This window comes from Anabrus simplex, chromosome 5 (assembly GCF_040414725.1).
Source record: "Anabrus simplex isolate iqAnaSimp1 chromosome 5, ASM4041472v1, whole genome shotgun sequence".
Classification (NCBI taxonomy): Eukaryota; Metazoa; Arthropoda; class Insecta; order Orthoptera; family Tettigoniidae; genus Anabrus; species Anabrus simplex.
Window position 1 is genome coordinate 90,878,834 of NC_090269.1, and position 20,715 is coordinate 90,899,548.

The following is a 20,715-nucleotide window of genomic DNA, read 5'->3' on the forward strand; positions in this document are numbered from 1 at the left end:
ATGACAAACAGCTACATCAGCTGTATGTTGATTTTAAACAGGCATATGACAGTCTAGATAGGGGTAAAATTTACAAGATTATGAAAGAATTTGGAATCCCAAGGAAATTGATTAGATTAACAGAAATGACTTTGAAAACAACGGTATGCAAGGTGAGAGTGGAGCAAGATCTGTCAGAGGAGTTTTTAGTGGGGAGAGGACTAAGACAGGGAGATGTACTTTCCACACTTCTTTTTAACCTAGCATTGGAAAAAGTAATCCGTGAATTGCCCATCAACCCAGGGGGAACCATTTTGAACAGATTAGTACAAGTGATAGCATATGCTGATGATGTAGCAATAATTGCAAGAAATGAAAGAGCTCTTGAAGAGAGCTACTCAGTATTAGAAGGGAAAGCACGGGACCTAGGACTAGAAGTGAATATAAACAAAACAAAATATATGAAGATGGGAGATACAGAGGGAGTAAGAGGAAGGACCCCAGTAAGATTAAATGGGAAGGAATATCAAAGAGTCACATCTTTCAAATATCTAGGCTCTATAATAACAGAGGACAATAAAACCTCCGTAGAAATACAGGAGAGGATAACAAGTGGAAACCGATGCTTTTACGCCTTGCAAAATATGTTTAAATCCAGGAATGTCAGCAGGAATACAAAAATTAAAATATACACAACAGTACTAAGACCAATAGTTATGTATGGCTCAGAATGCTGGGTGATGACCTCCAGAGAAGAACAGTGGCTGTTACGGTGGGAAAGGAAGATATTGAGAAAGATATTCGGTGCAGTAAGAGAGCAGGATGGGTGGAGAATGAGGACAAATGTAGAGCTGCAAGGACTGTTTGGCCAGCCAGATATTGTTGCTAAAATTAAGCAGGGAAGAATTAGGTGGGCCGGTCATGTTCAGAGAATGGCAGAAACCTGCACCGTAAAAAAGGTGTTTATAGGGAAACTTGATGGAAGGAGGAGAAGAGGAAGACCCAGGAAAAGGTGGATTGATGATGTTGAGGATGACCTTAGAAAGTTAGGAGTTAAACGTTGGAGAAGAAAAGCTGAGGACCGAGATGAATGGAGGCAGGTGATAAAGGAGGCCAAGGACCTACAAGGACTGTAGCGCCGACCAGTAAGTAAGTAAGTAAGTAACTGTCACAGCTAGTTTCTTCTTCTGCTACATGTATCAAATATCCAACTATCATTGCCAGTGAAACTGATGACGTAGTAACTACAGATTCTGAAAACAGAAAAAAGTAATTATCACTGCTGAGTTAAGGATCAAATCATTTGTAAGCACTTTTACAAATATTTGTTAAATTAGCCTGAATTTGCTCAATCAAGAAATTTACTTTCAATTCACCTTGTTCAGCTAGTCCTGAGTGAGGAAAGCAACGGGAAATTACCTCACTCCTCTTCTCCCCAGTATGCTTTTTCAGTGACGCCTAGGTTAGCTATGGCAGCTGTTGGCGGAACTGTGGAGGATCAAAGCAGCCTTCGGGGTAAATACCCAACATACACATAGCTAGTCCTGTCATTTTATTTAGTTGACTGTCAAGTCCATGTTTATTTATTTTATTTTTTTCATTTTTGAGTTGATGCACCCTTTCTTTTAAAGTTGTAATAATATGTGTCTGCTTTGCTATAAGTGTTTACTTTGTTTCCTACATTTCCTGGCTATTCTTTTCAGTTTCAAATCTAATTTAGTGCAGTATAGTTTATGTTTAATAGAACACTGCCTGGCTGTGGTTTTATATAATGGTTCACTGATAAATACAGGTGGAGGGTCATTCTCTTCACTGGTTGTAGATGTGCTTGGTTCCACATGAAGTTCAATTTTCTTGTAGGGTTTAGCTTCATTTCCCACTTCTAAAGCCTTCCTCTTAAGTGGTCTTCCTGGATATGATTGTGTTTGTTTGTGTCCGGGAAAGTCTTGAAATACGGATGGAATGACGTTCGGAAGTAGGATTTTTAGTGCTGTGCTCACACTGTAATCTGAGTTCTTAGAATGCCTACTGCAAACAGTGGAATGTACACTAGGTTTCCACAGAGATCCAAGTCTATTACCCTGACGAGAAATTGCCAAACACTATTTAGTTTTAAGTTCCTCGTCTTTCGGAAATCTATGAAATGAAATACCACACCCTTTCGAGATATTTGATTTGCAATAAGGAACACTACAGTACACTATGTTTTTAAGTTTATCCGATATTCACATTACGTAAATACGGTCATTAATTTAAATCACTCAATTATAATCACCTGCACTAGCATAAAAAAAAGCTCATAAAATACAAAAAATACGTCTTGACACGCTCGTGAATGTTTGAATGAGTACCTCGCCCGCGCAATTTTATGTCAGTTTGGTTCCACGCGCTCACATTACCAACCTACGACCATCACTGGCACCAAGACAGAAACAACTCTCCTTTGAGAACACAACAGATCTCCACTCCGCACTCCATTGAGCTCTAGCTTGACACCACTGAAGTGACAGACTGCACTGATTGGGAGTTAGTAGCATGAACGCTACAGGCAGTGGCGTATGCTGAGTTCAACGAGTGGGCTACGACTAGACTTAGGCCCCTTTTCGATGGTTGCTTTAGTGAATGTCAAGCCTTTTAAGAGTTTTGAGCTGCAGAAAATAGCCAACGGAGTAACCTGCTGTGTTGTCAAGGCTGTTTCAGAAGCTACTGCCCTGGCCTCTGCTACTGTCAATACTCAACACCTGATCAGTGGAGATGCTAGCCTAAGGTTTAGCAAATTAAAGTCCGTCTTTGTGGGTAAATGGATATAATGCTTGCTTTTGGTCTGATGGCCGCGGTTTAGTTCTCAGAATCAAACCCCTCGTACCGTAATTTCCACTGGCTTGTGGACTGGGTGTTAATGACGTCTTCGCCATTCATTTCATCCTCATTAGGTCACCACCAAACCTATACAGATGCCATGCACCATTAGGCCTATTATTATTATTATTATTATTATTATTATTATTATTATTATTATTATTATTATTACATACATTTTTTGAATTTTGCAGCATTACCAATGGTCGTACGTATCGTTCACTGGTTTATTAGCTTCCTCGGGAGATCAGTGGTGGTGTCGACCCAAGATCACGGGTTCGATTCCAACCAACAAAAGAGAATACTCCACCTGAAAGATTGCATTTCATTTTAGCAGATCTACCTATAAAACGGAAACTACGGTATATTAGACCTATAACGGAAGCCCTGCAGTGTCTTCCTACAAGGATGTACTGTAGAAGTAACGGGAGTGAAATAGCGCTCTGTTATCTACGAGTATGAGGTGAGGAAGCATACATACGATGAGGAACGCATGGCTGTTAAGCTCGCTACACACATTCAATTCGGTTTGTCAATTCGATGTGAACAAGCCGAACTGACCGTGTGTATGCAAAAGTTTGTTCAAACGATGTGAGCTCAAGCCAGAAATTTGAACTGATGGCATGATGGAAATTCATCATTTTTGCTTGACACATGGGCTTGATGGCAAGCCAAATTGATTGTGTGTGTGGGAGCGTCAGTTTAGTTCCTCAAATCAGTTGTTCTGCACATGCGCACCAGTGATTGGCAAGTGTCCCGTATATTTTTTGCCGTGTGCGTAGTCAGTACATTGATAGCCCTTTTTCAAGTGACACCAGGCTTTGCTAAAGTAGTTTTTTATTTACATTTCTTTACCTCTAAAGATGATAATAAAGTGAAACGTGAGGCAGCTTATAAACAAGCTCGTACAAAAAGTTAAAGAGATCGATCCTCTTGCCAACAAAACACTAATGACAAAGAAGATAAACAGTTTGAAAACTGCATTTCGTAAGGTACTGTGTAAAACAGATAGTTTGGTTAGTGGAATGAGTGCAGACGACGGGTATGTACCTAAACTATGGTACTTCGATCAATTGTTATCCCAATGCCAATGCCAATGATGTCCAAATCAACGGAGAAACACGGGACAGCAGATCTAGATATGTTTCTTCGTTCATCCGCAAATAATTAGGCCAATCCTTGGGGGTGAAACCGAACCTCCTTTAAAAGGTTAACATGGGAGTACTGGGCTCGTTTTAAAAGCCATTCTTTAACCCACACATTCCGCTTGAATTGACGCCTTCTTTTCACAATTACACAAGCCACTGCACCATACATCAGCAATAACTCATCGTCCGAAAACATTAAGTTGCAATTTCCGAAACACAAGCACGACCAAATTTTGGAGTTAACCACATCGAACTGACACACCAAACTGAACGTGTGTATGTGATCGCTGCGTCAGTCAGATTTGTCAGTTCTAACTGACAAGCCGAATTGAACGTGTGTAGCGGACTTACGTAAGCAGTGGCGATCTGATCATCTGATAGACCGAAGCCTAGCATAACTATCCCCCCGGTCCCCGTCCTATCAAGCATACATCAGCAAGCCGCGCGAGGTGGGTCACGGGGAGAGGGACGCAGAGTCTGGGCTGCAATACCTTTCTCCGATGCCTTGCTCTCATTCTCATTGCCTTGAAGTTTTGTATATGGAGCAATGTGTCAGATGCTTACGTCATAATGTGGTTTAGATTTCCATCGTTCTCATTTGAAGTTTGGGCTTCACCGATAGCCTTGGTAGCCCTCAGTATACGCCACTGGCTACAGGACGTCTGGCTTGAAGTCCCTCAGGAATGGATTTGTTACAGTTCGCTGTATCACTCTGGTACCCACTGAAGCTCTAGTGGCTGCTGTAGATGCAGTACGATCCACCACAGCCATGTGGTGAATAAGGCGGTCTTCCCTCTCTATAGAGACCCTAGTGCAGCCGGACGCGTTCGTGCTGTTAACATCGAGGTGCATGTGGAAGGAAGGAGATACCGAGAGCCTTCGTCTCTCGCTGCCACACCAGCAGGACTAGCCGCCAAGTAAGCTAGTCCCTACCAACCAAGACTCCACGACGACAACATGACAAGATGGCCGCCAAGTACGGGAGCTCCCAGCTCTCAGGCCACCCAGGCCGACCCAGCAGCCAAGCACGCTGGTCCCCGGCACTCCATCGACCAATCATAGCTCACCTCACCGACCTGGTGACCAATCACCATTCTTAGTCAACCAGTATCAAGAATCTTACCAAGAGGCTCTAACCAAGCTCTGTACTGCTACCACGTCCCACCAAGTCAAAATACAGCGGTACGGAGGCAATTCTACAAGGGCCTAACTTCACGTTCAGCTGGTCTACTAGCTAACATCTCAAGATTCCAGTAACAGTAGTACTGGAAAGCAATTTGTCACGGCGGCACGGTGCCCTGCGATCGTGCCTTATCTGTGGTGTGAACCACTTAAAAAACTATCCCTGGCACAACGCAGGCAACGGGTTGCCATCAGGTTGGTCCGCCAAGTGCGTTTGACCCTTCTGGTGTTTCAAACGCACCCCCTCCCTTCCCCCTAGGTCCCCATGATGCAGAATACCCTAATGTATCATGGAACCTCCCTCCCTATGTCAAGGGGAAATGCCAAGGTACCTGCGACCTCCCCCAACTTGATGGTATTCGGTAGGGTGGGTTCCTCGCCGACGTCGCGGCCGATGCGTCGCGTCCGTGATGTGGTACGGTGCCTCCCTCCGGAGAGCCATCCCCTCCCCATCCCGACCCCGAAATCCTCCAATTTCTACAACTCCTCACTAAATTTCAACTTTTCACTAAATTTCCACTTCTCCCGCGGGGCCCCCTCGGTGGATTGAGTAGCCGAGACCCCGCACACAAAAACAAAACCATCTTACCCCACCAAGAATCGCATTCCTCTGCCAAGCCAAGTTAACTCACTTCCTAGCCAAGTACCTTCTTAGCCAGTAAATTACCTTTTCTTATAAAACCAGAAACACCAGAAACCGGGCCCCGTGGCGGGTGCACTTCGCTACATGCTGCCCATTAATAATGCTGTTATTCCAAATTACATCTGCACACTCACATTAAATGCAAACGAAACAGTTTGCAGAATGTGTAGCCCCTGCGTTAAAATAAGATAAATGCCCATTACCACATAAATGGTAAATTTCGGGCGTGGTTAGTGTTTGGATGGGCGACCGTCCAAACACTGCCGCGTATCTGTAACATTAATTACTGCGTCAGCCGTACACTTAGTGGATAAATCATGCGAGCTCCATTAAACCGCGTTAATAACTACAAATCAATTATTAACTTATTCTCAACTGCACTTAAACTTAAGCAACATCAGGCATGGTCACCCACTGGATGGGTGACCAATGACTAAAACTCTTTATCATTCTTCAAATAGCTCTCTCAAAACAACATTAATAACATAATACAACCCATTAATAAATTTACAAATTTATATCCACTAAACTGCTAGGTGAGGAGCGTAATAACGCACCGGTACTAGCAACCGAACCAAACCCCTCTTCCCGGCGGGAGAAGGGGGCTTAAATTGATTATGGACCGGTCTTCTTGAGACAGTGCCTTCCCCAGGGTGCGAAATCAGGGAAAAGAATGGCGTAGGGGGGGAGAAGCATCATAGGGCTTAACTACTAGTGTTTATTTCAAGCAGTACCCAGCGGGGGAGGGGTATACAATTCCCTTGTAAGTAAATTACCCCCTCCCCCTGAAAAATGTACATTTTAATTTTTTTGTTTGAATTCTGTTGTTATAATGAGAATGATGTTCAATGAAAAATTCGTCGCTGTTCGGGCAAAAGGTCATATCTCACAATGCTCTTCCTATCCATAATTTTCCTTAAAACTTGGTCACACCTCCCACCCACATACTGGTATGGATATGCAGTCCATCAGAACAGTTTTCGTTGTGTTCAATTTTGTATGCTAACGTGTAATGGAAAACAAACCGTAAGTACATTATACTGTAGGGGTGTGTAAATAAGTCATGCAAACATACATTCTTAGAGTGCGGTATGGTAAGGCTCATTTTCCTTTATACATAAGCATATATTGTGTATTATTTCTGCTGTTTTTTAATGAAAATATGCACTGTAAAAATTTGATTTCAGTAATATATGTGTTACATTTTCCTCATTTTATAATGAAAGAATCCCCACTGGAAATTTTAGTGTGTGTGTGGGAGGGGGGGAATCTTTGAGATAAAATCATCGGTGGGGCGAATCCTTCCTTCCCCCAGGCGATTCTCACCCTTTATACATAAGCAAAGGAAAATGAACAAAACGAAAACTGTTCTGATGGACTAAATATCAATATGTGGCTGGGAGGCGTGACTAGTCATAAAGAAAATAATGGATGGGAAGAGCATTGTCAGATATAACCTTTTGCCCGAACAGCGACGAACTATTCCTGGGTTTCAGATGGACTTGCAAGAGTGAAACTTGAACAATAGCCTACTCGTGCAGAGTTGCTAACGCTACGTTGCTTTATTGCTCAAGATCTGGCACTCATTCTATTAGTTCTATATTGTGTATTATTACTGCTGTTTTTTTAATGAAAATATGCACTGTAGAAATTTGATTTCAGTAATATGTGTGTTACATTTTCCTCATTTTATAATGAAAGAATCCCCTCTGGAAATTTTAGTGTGTGTGTGTGTGTGGGAGGGGGGGATCTTTGAGATAAAATCATCGGTGGGGCGAATCCTTCCTTCCCCCACGCGATTTCGCACCCTGACCTTGCCGTGAACATTTTTGCCAACACCGATGCACTGTTGATACATCCCTGTGGAGAATTATCTAATTGACTGTACCTGTTCGCTACACAGCTAAGGAGTTTGAGCCTCCATGGACGTTAACTTACTCTTGCTATCTACTTAATATGGACTCCATGAAAGTATAGTGTAGTAGTCATGGTGATGTTTTGATGATGTTGTAGCAGAGGATGATTCTTTGTAAGAATAAATCAGTAACTTATGACATTCCAGTGTTCTTATGAAGTAAAACATTACATAATGGTGCCGAAACCCGTTTGTGGAACGATCAGAGGCAAGAAAGACGCGGACGGACAACAGTAAGCAGCATCACGCAACATCGCCGTATCAACAAGAAACCAGCTAACCCAAGTAAGATCTCTACTTACATTCGATTTCTTAAGCAACGGATATACATTTGAAGGAATATACGTAATTATGTACATTATGAACAGACTCATTTGAAGTGTTACGAAACATCAGTGTACGTTTCAAAGTGCGTCGCAAAAACAGTGAATATTACAAGTGTGTAAAGCCTCTGTTGAGAGGATCAGTACTATACGAAACCAACGCTTAAGATTTAACCGTCGTAAAAACATAATACGGAAACCCGGACTGTTTACGAATGCAGTGTAACTTAAGGTTGCAGTGAAATACCAATTACATTACAGATATAGGTTAAAGACAGGAATACGGTTATATCCACGTACGTAGTGTGTGTTATTTTCGTTAACGCTATTCGTGCATAATTCATTTCAGTGAAACATGGAAAATACGAATATTAACGCACCTACTGCTCAGTTTACAGTTTCAAATGCAAACATTTTACAGACTGAAAGACGCATTCGAACAGCAACCAGATCGTCGGAAAGTAGACTTATTCAAAGACTACGAACAGCGATCGAAGATGGATATGATGACATCGAAATGGAAATATTAGCGCAAAGATTACACGAACTACTACTAGATTTGAGCAAAATTCACAAAACGGATACAGGCGTTGCAGGAAGACGATGCGAACGAACGGGATGCAGAAGAGTGTGAAAACCGTCAAATAGAAGGCCGAAAACTAATTGCAATAGCAAACAAGAAGATCACAGAAATTAGGTTTCCCCAGCAGCAATCAAACGCAAAGAATGAAACAACTGTTCTTCAGTCTGCAATCGTGAGACCACGCTTACCTAAGCTTGAAATTAAACCTTTCATTGACACCTTTTCAGACTGGCCAAGATTTTATCAGCAATTTGAATCAGCAATTCATAATAATTTGGCAATTACGCCAGTTGATAAACATTTGTATCTATGGAACTTAGTACAAGGAGAAGCCAGACATCTCATCAGTGGGCTGAAAATGTCAGAGGAAAATTACAAGATCGCACTTCAGAAGCTGAAGGAACGCTTCGACAACATTAAATTACAGCAACAGGAACATATCGATTTCTTCCGCACCTTGAGAAAAAATTCAGAACCAACTACTACCGAGTTGAGAAGCATATATAACAGTTGCCAGATGAATATTGCAGCTCTTAAAGGACTTGGGTTTGATGCCTTTATGCTTGGTTCCTTTTTATCTGCAGATATTTTACGCGCCTTTCCAGATGAAACAAAATTCGCCTGGTACACTACGCAGGGCGATGATGGTAACTTGGATGCCCTGATGAATTTCCTGGACAAATGGGTACTCAGCAAAGAAAAATCAGAGAAGTTGAACGAGTTCAGTGACAGTTTAGGGGAACAGTTCTCTATAAGAATGAATCTACACACCAGTCAATACAAGAAAAAATAATAAAGAGTAAGCATACTGAACAGCAATATAATCCACCTAAACTAACGTACAGCGCTGAAATAAAAACAAACCCAATCACATGCGCCTTTTGCGATAGAAGAGGACACTGGAGTAACGAATGCCATAAAATAGTCTCAGTTGCAGCCAGATCAGAAAAAATAAAGATGGACGATGCTTCATCTGTTTAGGCAAAAACCACAAATGAAAGACTGTAGAAAGAAAGATCAGAAATGTCGAGTCTGTAGTAACACAAGACATCATAAATCCATTTGCAAGTAACCCTTGAATACAATAACGGCAGTAACCACAGGGGAGTCCCTTACGAAAGAAACAACTGTTACAGCCGTCCATACTACAGAGACAAGGAATACACAATTGCATGAGATGTTTTTGAACACAGCATTAGTGTGGATTTCTGATCGCAACGGCAATCAGCATATGACAAAAATACTACTTGATGCCGGAAGTGAACGAAGTTATATCGTCAAAGATCTAACAGATAAACTAAACTTGGAAAACATTGGAAAAGAGTCCTTAATTATTTCAACGCTTGAACATCACGGTAAAGCAACAATACGCAACCGAGTACGATTTCAACTTACAGGAGCAGCCACGGGAACTGCAATCAAGATGGAAGCTTTAGAAGCTACACATACTTTTCAAGCTCTGAGACCAGTCCCAATGGATATTAGGCAACAATTCAGCAGTTTAAAATTTGCAGATGCGTATGAAATATCGAAGAACATCTCTATTGGAATATTAGTTGGCGCTGATTACCATGAACGTATCTTCCAAGATGACATCATCCGCTTATCAGACTCATTCACCATTCGTAGAAGTATTTTTGGTTGGATTCTATTTGGAAGTCGCACTGGGATTTCGATAAAAGAAACAAATTCATACTTCATTCACTCAGAAACAGACAACCTATTGAGAAGATTCTGGGAACTAGAGAGCATCGGAATCAGGGATGACGAAACTCGCAAATTCACAGCCAAGGAACAGAAGATTTTGACAACAACCAATGAACAATTTGCGATAACTGAAAGACGGCGCACAGTATTCCTACCTTGAAAAAAGGATGAACCTAATCTACATGACAACAGGAATATTGCGATAAAGCGTTTTGATAGTTTGAAGAAGCGATTTGCAAAAGATAAGAAATACGAAGAGCGCTATGTACAAGCAATGCAGAAACACATTGAGAACGAACAAGTTGAATTCTGTAGTGAGGAATCACAAAGAGGCAAAACATTCTTCATGCCACATCATGCAGTAATTCGAGATGATCATGAAACAACCAAAGTGAGAATCGTATTTGACGCTTCTTCACATGAGAAAGGCGAATTGTCTTTGAACAGCAACTTAGAATCTGGCCCCAATCTGAATCCAGAGTCAACAGCAACCTTACTTCGGTTACGAACGTTCAACAAATACATTGCAGCAGACGGGAATCAGAGCTTTTTACAGTTGATTCTGAATGAGAAAGACAGAGATTCCACTCGTTTTTTCTGGTTTAAAATGATTCGTTTAGAAGAAGGGTGGCGGAGAACCAATGAGACCACAATATACCGTTTCTGTCGACTCCCATTTTGGCTGACATGCAGCCCGTATTTGCTAGCAGCAACTTTAAGACAACTCGCAACGGTGATGAAAGACAAATATCCAAACGCATTAAGAATTCTAGAAGACAACGTGTATGTTGACGATCTAGCAGCAGGCGGAGACACGGATGAAGAATTGATAGACATTTATACAGAGATGAAAAATTGTTTCAACGAGATCAGCATTCCATTTTCCAAATGTTTATCAAACTCAATAACAATGAACCAGATGCGGCGAGAAACGAAAGAAGTGGTCCGCCAAAATACATCTATTTTAGGCATTCCAACTGATACGGATACAGATGAATTCTACTTCTCGTTCGAGAATACCGTAAGTACAGCAGCACTCATGCCCTGTACTAAAAGAGTTGTCCTGAAGACTGCTGCAAGAATTTACGATCCATTAGGCCTCCTATCACCAGCAACAATTGCAGGAAAGATTATTTTCCAAGAAACTTGGCTGAGAAACCTCGACTGGGATGAGCTTTTGCCACATGATTTAGTTCAGAAGTGGAACCACTGGCTAGAAGGTTTAAAAAGCCTACATACAGTTAAAATTCCACGATGGATAGGATCTTGGATCAAGCAAGACCAGACCAGAGAATTGCACATTTTCAGTGATGCCAGCGAACGAATATATGGCGCAGCAGTTTACATCAAGATGACCATAAACGAACATGTCTTGATCGAATTAATCACAGCCAAAAATCGACTAGCACCAGTTCAGAAAATATCCTTACCACGACTAGAACTCATGGGAGCTATCATAGCAGTTCGTCTTGCGGAGTATGTCAAACGTGAACTACACTTGGAATTACACCACGTCCAATTTTGGACCGATTCAACCATTGTATTACACTGGATAAGAGGAAACGCGTCGGAATGGAAGGAGTTCGTCTCGAACAGAATACATGAAATTCATCGAAGGTCACACCCAACACAGTGGCGTCATTGCCCCGGCAAGGAAAACCCTGCAGATCATATAACACGAGAGCTAACAGCAAATCAACTGCGTGAAAGTAACTCATGGTGGCATGGTCCAGACTGGCTTGTAAAACCAGAAGAGTATTGGCCGAAATCAGTTGAAATATCAAAAACAGAACTTGATAAAACAGAAACAGAACGAAAGAAAACAGTTTCCCATGCTACAGCAGCTAAACAGACAGAAGCGATTTTCGATATTACAAGATATAGTAAATTAACCAAAGTTCTCAGGATTACAGCATGGATTCGGCGATTTACACGAAATACACACTATCAAGAAAAAACGTTAGGCCCACTCCAATTAGACGAAATCCAAACTGCAAAGCTGTTTTGGATTAAACATTCACAAAGAGAATCGTTCCCAGAAGAAATAGAAGCACTACAGAAAAGGTCAGAACTACCAAAGCAGTCCAAAATTAGAAAGTTTTCTCCATTCATCAAACATGGCATCCTAAGAGTTGGTGGACGTTTACAATTTGCCAGTTTAGATGAAAACGAACAACATCCTATTATTTTAAATAGTGACCACCATTTCAAAAAACTGTTAGTATAAGAAGAACATAAAACTCAATTTCATGTAGGAACTCGAATTTTGTTGAGTATTTTAAGGACAGACTTTTGGATACTTCGAGGACGACAGATCATCAAGACAATCATTAGACATTGCTTACCGTGCAAAAAACCGAAAGCAAAGGCAGCTTCGGAAGTTGAACCCCCTCTTCCGGCAGAACGCGTAACTCCTAGCAGACCATTTGAGACCACTGGTGTGGACTTCGCAGGTCCGTTATATTTCAAGAATGGAGGCATATTACGGAAAAGATACATTGCTTTGTTCACATGCGCTGTCACGCGCGCTGTACACTTGGAGCTTGTGACAGATATGAGTACGGAGAAATTCATTCACGCCTTACAGCGATTTATTGGACGAAGAGGTTTATGTCGAACAATTTGGTCCGATAACGCACGAACATTTAAGAAAGCTGAAAGAGAACTTAGCACATTATGGGAAAATCTGAAAACAGAAGACATTGTGCATTTTTTGAATGGTAAAACTATTCATTGGCAATATATAGCCGAACGCGCTTCTTGGTGGGGAGGATTCTAGGAGAGAATGGTACAGACAGTGAAAAGCTGTTTGAAGAAAGCCTTAGGAAGCAGGCGGTTCGATGATGAAGAAATTTACACAGTTCTCGTCGGAATTGAAGCAACAATCAACAGTAGACCCTTGACCTATGTGGAAAACGATCCTCAGCATCGTGCGCTGACACCAGCACATTTTCTTATTGGTGATAACACAACAAGGCTACCAAACAAAAAGACCAATGTTGAAGATAGTAACAAAACAAAGGAAGAAATGAATCAGATGTGGATAGAAAAACAGTCTGCACTGAACACATTTTGGAAGCAGTGGAGGAACGAGTATCTATTGGATCTAAATCGTTTCCATGAAGTTCAGCAACGGAACCAGAATCGTCCACTTCTTCAACAAGGAGATCTGGCGCTGCTAAGCGACGATAAACTACCAAGGCAAATTTGGAAGCTAGCTAGAATCTCCAAACTCATCATTGGACGAGATGGGAAGGTCCTGTGAGCTGACTGACAAAGAGGGGAGAGTGTTTCGAAGACCCATTCAACTGGTACATCCATTGAAGTTGAGCAACCGTTATACGGCTCAAGGTGGGGAGTGTGGAGAATTATCTAATTGACCGTACCTGTTCGCTACACAGCTAAGGAGTTTGAGCCTCCATGGACGTTAACATACTCTTGCTATCTACTTAATATGGACTCCATGAAAGTAATAGTATAGTAGTCGTGGTGATGTTTTGATGATGATGTAGCAGAGGATGATTCTTTGTAAGAATAGTAACTTATGACATTTCAGTGTTCTTATAAAGTAAAACATTACAATCCCTGCCAAGTCTTTCTGCTATATCGCGTAAAGAATGTCCATCTTCTCGTAGGCCGCGTTCGAGCACAATAAACTGCTGATACTGCTTTCTTCACGTCCTTCAAGGCATGTTTGACTCATACCTACACCACAACATCAATACTAGACTATGACTAACGCTCACATACAGAATACGTTTCTCGATAAATTCGGACGGCACGAATTTATTGAGAGATGGGCCTTGAGTGCAATTCTGGACATTTTGTTATTTACTGTGATAGCACAGAATGCAAGCGGTGGAACTTTTGTTTGAACGGAATCGAACTGGCCAGAATATGGCCAGCACACTAAAGGCGGGTACTCACTAGGAGGCTGCAACATGCAACGCAACGGTTGCTGCAACAATATTTTTCTTAATGAGTACGCCTTGAGCTTCGTTGCTGCAACCGTTCGCAGTGAGGCGCGCTGTGATCCACCTGGTTGTCGGTATTCCGGAGAACACAAAGCGGCGCGCAGTGTGTTCGTTGACGTGTTCCAGGCACATTTCGTAGTCAGGACGCGCAGAGGTTATGGAGTGGACGAGGAATCCTGTCTAAATTTAATAGAATTATATCGTAATTCTACATTATTATGCTTATACTTCAGTGAAGTGACAAATGATTTCAATATCAATGACGTCTCATATAAAAAGATATGTTTAATGAAATTAAATGAACTTTACCTCTATGTGATTTTTTTTAATTCGCTGATGATTGCTTGACACACTTGTGGTACAAATTTACTTATGACTACCGGGCGAGTTGGTCGTGCGGTTAGGGGCGCGCAGCTGTGTACTTGCATCCGGGAGATAGTGGGTACGAACCCCACTGTCGGCAGCACTGAAGATCTTTTTCCGTGTTTTCCCATTTTCACACCAGGCAAATGCTGGGGCTGTACCTCAATTAAGGCCACGGCCGCTTCCCTCCCAGTTCTGGCCCTTCCCTATCCCATCGTCGCCATAAGACCTATCTGTGTCGGTGCGATGTAAAGCAAATACAAAACATACTTATGACTTGCTTGGATATTCTAAAGAGATACTGCAAGCTGGTGAAGCTGTCACCGGTGGCTAAAAATTTCAAAGTAAGTGCCAATTTATCTTGAACAGATATAGCTTTTTCTAAATTTCGTGTCCCTTGTTTATTTTCGGTTCAACCAAATTTAATGAATACTCGGAATCGATCGGTGATATACGAGTGAAATTCTTAAAATATCCACTTATTTCTTGCGATTTCAAATCCAGAGGCAAACTGGAATTAGCTTTGCCTTTGTAAAACTCATCTTGCCACCAACGACGAGGATGTTTATAGCCCTCGATTAGGTAATGCAGCAGAATATACACAGCACTTATGACGAGTATAGTCGATGACGAGGTTGCATGTGACACAACGAACGCTGTGGAACTACTGGTGTTCGCATTGAGGTTTGACGAACGTAGCCTACACATTATACAAGGTTGCAGCAACCGCTGCGTTGCATGTTGCAGCCTCCTATTAAAGGCGGGTACTCACTAGTAGGCTGCAACATGCAACGCAACGGTTGCTGCAGCCATATTTTTCTAATGAGTACGCCTAGAGCTTCGTTGCTGCAACCGTTCGCAGTGAAGCGCGCTGTGATCCATCTGGTTGTCGGTATTCCGGCGAACACAAAGCGGTGCGTAGTGTGTTAATAGTGAGTACCCGCCTTAACGCTCACGAATTGTACAGCGCGTATTTTAAGCAAACTTGCTTTCCAAGGTCATAGTGGCGCTATTAGCACCACTCTTCGTCAAGTAGCGCGCAAATTTCAATAGTTGCCATCTTTCAGATGTGCAAACACGCCTCCCAAATTTCGTTTATCTAGCACAACTCCTTCTTGGTGTTGGAATTGCATTTTCCGCCAGTTATTTCAAAAGTATAGATGGTAGTACTTTGATTGCACAACTCATAAAATTTTAGACACTGTTCGAAATCTAGAACAGTCTTCCTGAATTCGTATTTTTAAGTTAAATCTGTTGATTTATCAGAAAGTGTTAGGAAGCCGTTGTGTCCTAAAGGGGAGATCAATGGCGCAGGTTGACTCCGGGAGTCAAATCAAATGACCTACATCTGGCGAGCCGAACTTGTCTTCGGACACTCCCGGCACTAAAAGCCATTTCAATTTTTCCTTCCTTAATCCGTGCTTTGTAAATGTTAAGAATTTGAATATTAAGCGATCCGGCGGCTGTTGTCTTAGCAAATAATTGATGGTATTTTGCACGGACTGTTGTTCTGTTTTTAGAACTCAAATTTAAAATCGATGCAGACAGTTTACAAATTACTTTTCTTTTAGCGTGATGGGCCATGTCACGCCACAGCCGTAAGCTTTATGCTAATACATGTGATAAACATGTTCTTAAATCGACTACAGTGTTACTCATACCCCATTTCGCTTTCTACAACTGGCTCACTGACAAATCTTCCGAGGAAGCAAGGTCGACGACGGTGGAGACGATGAGCAACTCATTAAAGGTGTCATATCGATGTTCACATCCACTGGCGGATCACTACCATTAAAGTCTGTGCTGGTACAAAGTCGGGCGGTGTCTTCACGCCTCTTCCTAAACAGTCAGTTCCTTTCAGCATTGGTAAAGTGGCACATTTTAGTATCGCCACGAACTGATCTTTTTTGTAACAATTGTACTTTCCTGATATACCGCTTGCAAAATTCTCCATATGCCTCAACTTTGTAAACTGTTTGCATTAATTTTTATCAATTCATATGTTCTTCTCTTGCCGTATCCATCATCGGAAGATGGCGATCATTCTGGCTATCACAGTTCTGTTGCTGGCTCCGCGGAATAGTGAGATAGTTAGTTGTCCACAGCACCGTCTCAGGTTCTCTAGCCAAGACGTGCAGGATCTCCCCTCTTCTCTCAGACTTCGATTGTATCATTATTAGTTGGAGGCTGTATGTTTCCGGGTACCTTATGATATGGCCGAAGTAGGAGAGATCTTAACAGCCCTGCATATTTTTTCTTTACTCATCTTGATCAATATCTCCTCTCTCTCTCATGCCGTATTATGCCATCCTACTACGCGTGCTCTCTCTATATATAGACTTTACTTTTTTGCCGGTCCCGCGGTGTAGGGTAGCGTGCCTGCCTCTTACCCGCAGGCCCCGGGTTCGATTCCCGGCCAGGTCAGGGAATTTTACCCGAATCTGAGGGCTGGTTCGAGGTCCATTCAGCCTACGTGATTACAGTTGAGGAGCTATCAGACGGTGAGATAGCGGCCCCGGTCTAGAAAGCCAAGAAGAACGACCGAGAGGATCCGTCGTGCTGACCACACGACACCTCGTAATCTGCAGCCCTTCGGGCTGAGCAGCGATCGCTTGGTACGCCATGGCCCTTCGGGGCTGTTGTGCCATGGAGGGGGTTTTACATTTGTTTGAACTTACCTTTTCATGTCTACTCTGCATATGTTTCAACGTGTATTTCCTTCACTCACTCCCGCTAAAATTTGACTGGTCGCCATATTGGATGTTCATCTGTTTCCTTCGTTTATTTATTACGTCATCTGCTCAGCTGTTTGCCATACTCGTAAACTACCTTCTGGATTTATCTTACTGCCTATATATCCTTGCCTATTTCGGCAGGTGGAATCGAGACTGTATTGAATACATAGGACCTCGTCGCGGCATGGAGCCTTCTCTGCCCCATCACCCTGCAGTTGTATTTTGAGGTGAGAGACATGGAGATTATTTTATCTAAATTTTCACTTAAATTCTTTCTATGGGTACCATTGCGGGACTTGGGGGAGTGACCTGCGCGTTGTGGGCAGTTAATAAGATTTTGAGCAAAACTCAACATTATCATGTCATTCTACACCACGGAAACTGAATGACCATCTTCCATAACCTCTCTATCTACATCCCTGACTACATTTCGCGTGGTGTTTTCCTGGATCCTCTCTCCTATCCTGGCCCTTTTAAATTGTAGGTTATACAAATTTTGTATTCTGCATAAGTTTTCTCTTTTCATGTCTCACATCTTTATACACACTTGTGTCATTAGGCAGGTTGTTACCACTACCGTTGGTTCTAAATTTAACGATTATATTAATTGCTTTAGATAGGGACTACAGTGACTCGCATAATTATTCGGACAGACATGATTTATTATATTTTCCTATGTATTAGTGATTTCACTAATAATAAATGACTGATATAAATTGAATACAAGTTTCTGTAAGAAATGTAAAAACTAAACGTCCATCGTTTTCCTAAGGAACACTGTCAATGAGAATATAATAATTAAAAAACAAAATACAACCAAAACCAATATTGCACAAAATTATTCGGACACTTTCCTTTTTACTTATGATCCTAAAGGTTCAGCGCCTGGTTGTCTTTCCCTTCATTTTAATTACTTACCTGAGTCGATTTGGCATGCTCTCCACTAATTTCCGGGTGTAATCGGGAGATATCTTCTACCACTCTTCTTGAAGTCGGTTTTTCAGCTGTTCTCTAGATGTGATTGTTGTTTTTCTTATTTCTTTATCAAGTTTGTCCCAAAGGTTCTCAATCGCATTCAAGTCCGGTGATTAAGGGGGAGGATGAAGCACCTTTGGGCAATTAAGCAATAACCACATCCTTACATTTCAGATCATAAGCTTTGGGTCGTTATCTTGATAAAACTTAAAATGTTCACCAATCCCCATCTTTTCGGCACTCTTTTTCATATTGTCCCTCTGTATTCTAAGGTATTGTAAGTAGTCAATTTTACCTTCAATAAAAACCAGTTCACCAACTCCATTCGTCGACATGCACCCACACACTATTACATGCCCACCGCCATCCTTCACAGTTGTTTTCAGATTTTTCTCTTGAAGCCCAGTATTAGGACGCCGCCAAACTGTTATCCTCTCATCAGACTGAAATATGTTAAATTTACTCCCATCAGCAAATATAACGTCATTCCACCACTCATTGTCCTCTCTAACATGCTCTTTGGCAAACAACATTCTCTTTCTTCGATTTATTTGATTTATGAAGGGCTTCCTTCTTGCAATACGGCCTTGAAAGTTACCTCTTTTGAGCACTCTCCGTATTGTTTAGGGATGCACTTTCTTTCCGGTGTCTGCGGCAATCTGCGTAACGAGTTTTGGAGCACTTGACATGGGTTCCTTTTTTGTCTTTCTGGGGTTATAACTCTCTTCTCTCACAGAGAAAGTTCTTGGACGTCCCGTATGCGGTAGATGTTCAATCCTATCTTCCTCCCGGAATCTTGTAATATTATCAGAGACTGTACTTTTCTTCATTTGTAACATTTCAGCAAACTGACGACAACTTTTACCTTTGGCATGGTGGAAAAATTACTAGCTGCCGCTGTTCGATTGTGCTCTCTCTTCCTCTGCGGCCCATTTTCTCTTAAGTTGTACAGAGTACTCTAATTCACTGAATGTTTACGTTCATACTGTCCGTGGCTCTTCTGTACACGACCTCTGCATGGCAACTGACATGTGTCCGAATAATTTTGTTGAAGCACGTTAACTGCGTTCTGAGTTTCCAGGGTCACTGGTTCTCTCCTCTTTCCTAAAAGTACACATTTCGACGCCGTGTTGAATCTGTCTAACTGGGTTCTGGCAGAAACTAGTTTGCGTGTACAATATTTTCCCTGAAATATAGGAACAGCGTGTAGCAAAGGCTATAATTACTTACGTATCCGAATAATTATGTGAGTCACTGTATCTCTTCTCGATGTTAGTACTCCTACCCATTTTATGAGAGATGTTATTTAGCATCAGGTGTGTCTTAGCAATTAATGTGTTTAAAAAACAGTAAATATTAAATTAATTTATACAGATTTGTACACTCCATTTTATCTGTACAGTCCTCCTTCAAGTTATCGTTAAAAATGGTATGATCAAATTGTTGTTGTTTGATCATAGATTGATATTTTCCGCTGGTTCAAAAAAAATATATATGTTATTTGAAATTCTATTATCTTGTTCTTGCCGTTATGTTTATTCGGTCCTAACGGTTCTATTTCACTACCATTGAGCGAGTTTTATTTTTCTTTTCATTTCCACTGCGCCTATATGTATATTTCACTGGGTTTCTACTGAATTCCTCACTGGTCTAATAACCTTACTTTGATTACACTCATGTTACCCTTAAGATGACGTTACAGCAGTATTGTGTCTACCCAGCTGATACGAAGAATGCGACGGTAGACCTATATTTCAAAGGATTCTAATCTTGTCATGGTGACTTTCGTCATTGTCAATTTCGTATCACTGTTATTATATCGTAACAGTGTTATATAAGCGTGTTTTATATATTTCACTTTAACGCGTGTGTTCGCTACGCATTCTCAAAGTAGATAGGCTGTCCAGACCGAACCCTCTGAACATTCGTCGATTCCTCGTGGTTATTTTGAATGTTTTCGAGAACCATTCTTATTGATGGACGCGTGAACTCTTACCCACGTAAATGTGAGTGTGCATATAACTTATAACTCGACTGTACTGTGAAACTTCTCTCAAGTTTTCGAAGTGGCATCCCGTATCCAAGTCAATAAAATGGATCGGAGGGCTGATCAAGAAGACGAAAACAGGAGCATTCCCACAAGAGGACATATCACTCACCTCGTACAATACCGGTATTACTTCAAAGTTGGTTTAATAATGTACTTACCGGAGGAACAGAAGTGTATCAGTGTCCAAAGTACAGCAGAAGTAAGCAGATGAAACGCACAAGCCATCATGGGATCATCAGTTGATCAGTCCTAAGGAAGAGAAAACATTATTAATATCTC

General features: G+C 41.6%; 1 protein-coding gene across 2 annotated transcripts in view; it reads right to left on the reverse strand.

The window, feature by feature from the left end:
* LOC136873771 (uncharacterized) overlaps nucleotides 1-20,715 on the reverse strand; it is a 461,175-nt gene that overhangs the window by 407,253 nt on the left and 33,207 nt on the right. For both annotated transcript variants that reach the window (XM_068227563.1, XM_068227564.1), the window contains one exon: nucleotides 20,595-20,685. In XM_068227563.1, coding sequence (XP_068083664.1) covers nucleotides 20,595-20,664 — 70 coding nt within the window. In that variant the 5' untranslated portion in view covers nucleotides 20,665-20,685. The remainder of the gene's footprint in view (nucleotides 1-20,594; nucleotides 20,686-20,715) is intronic.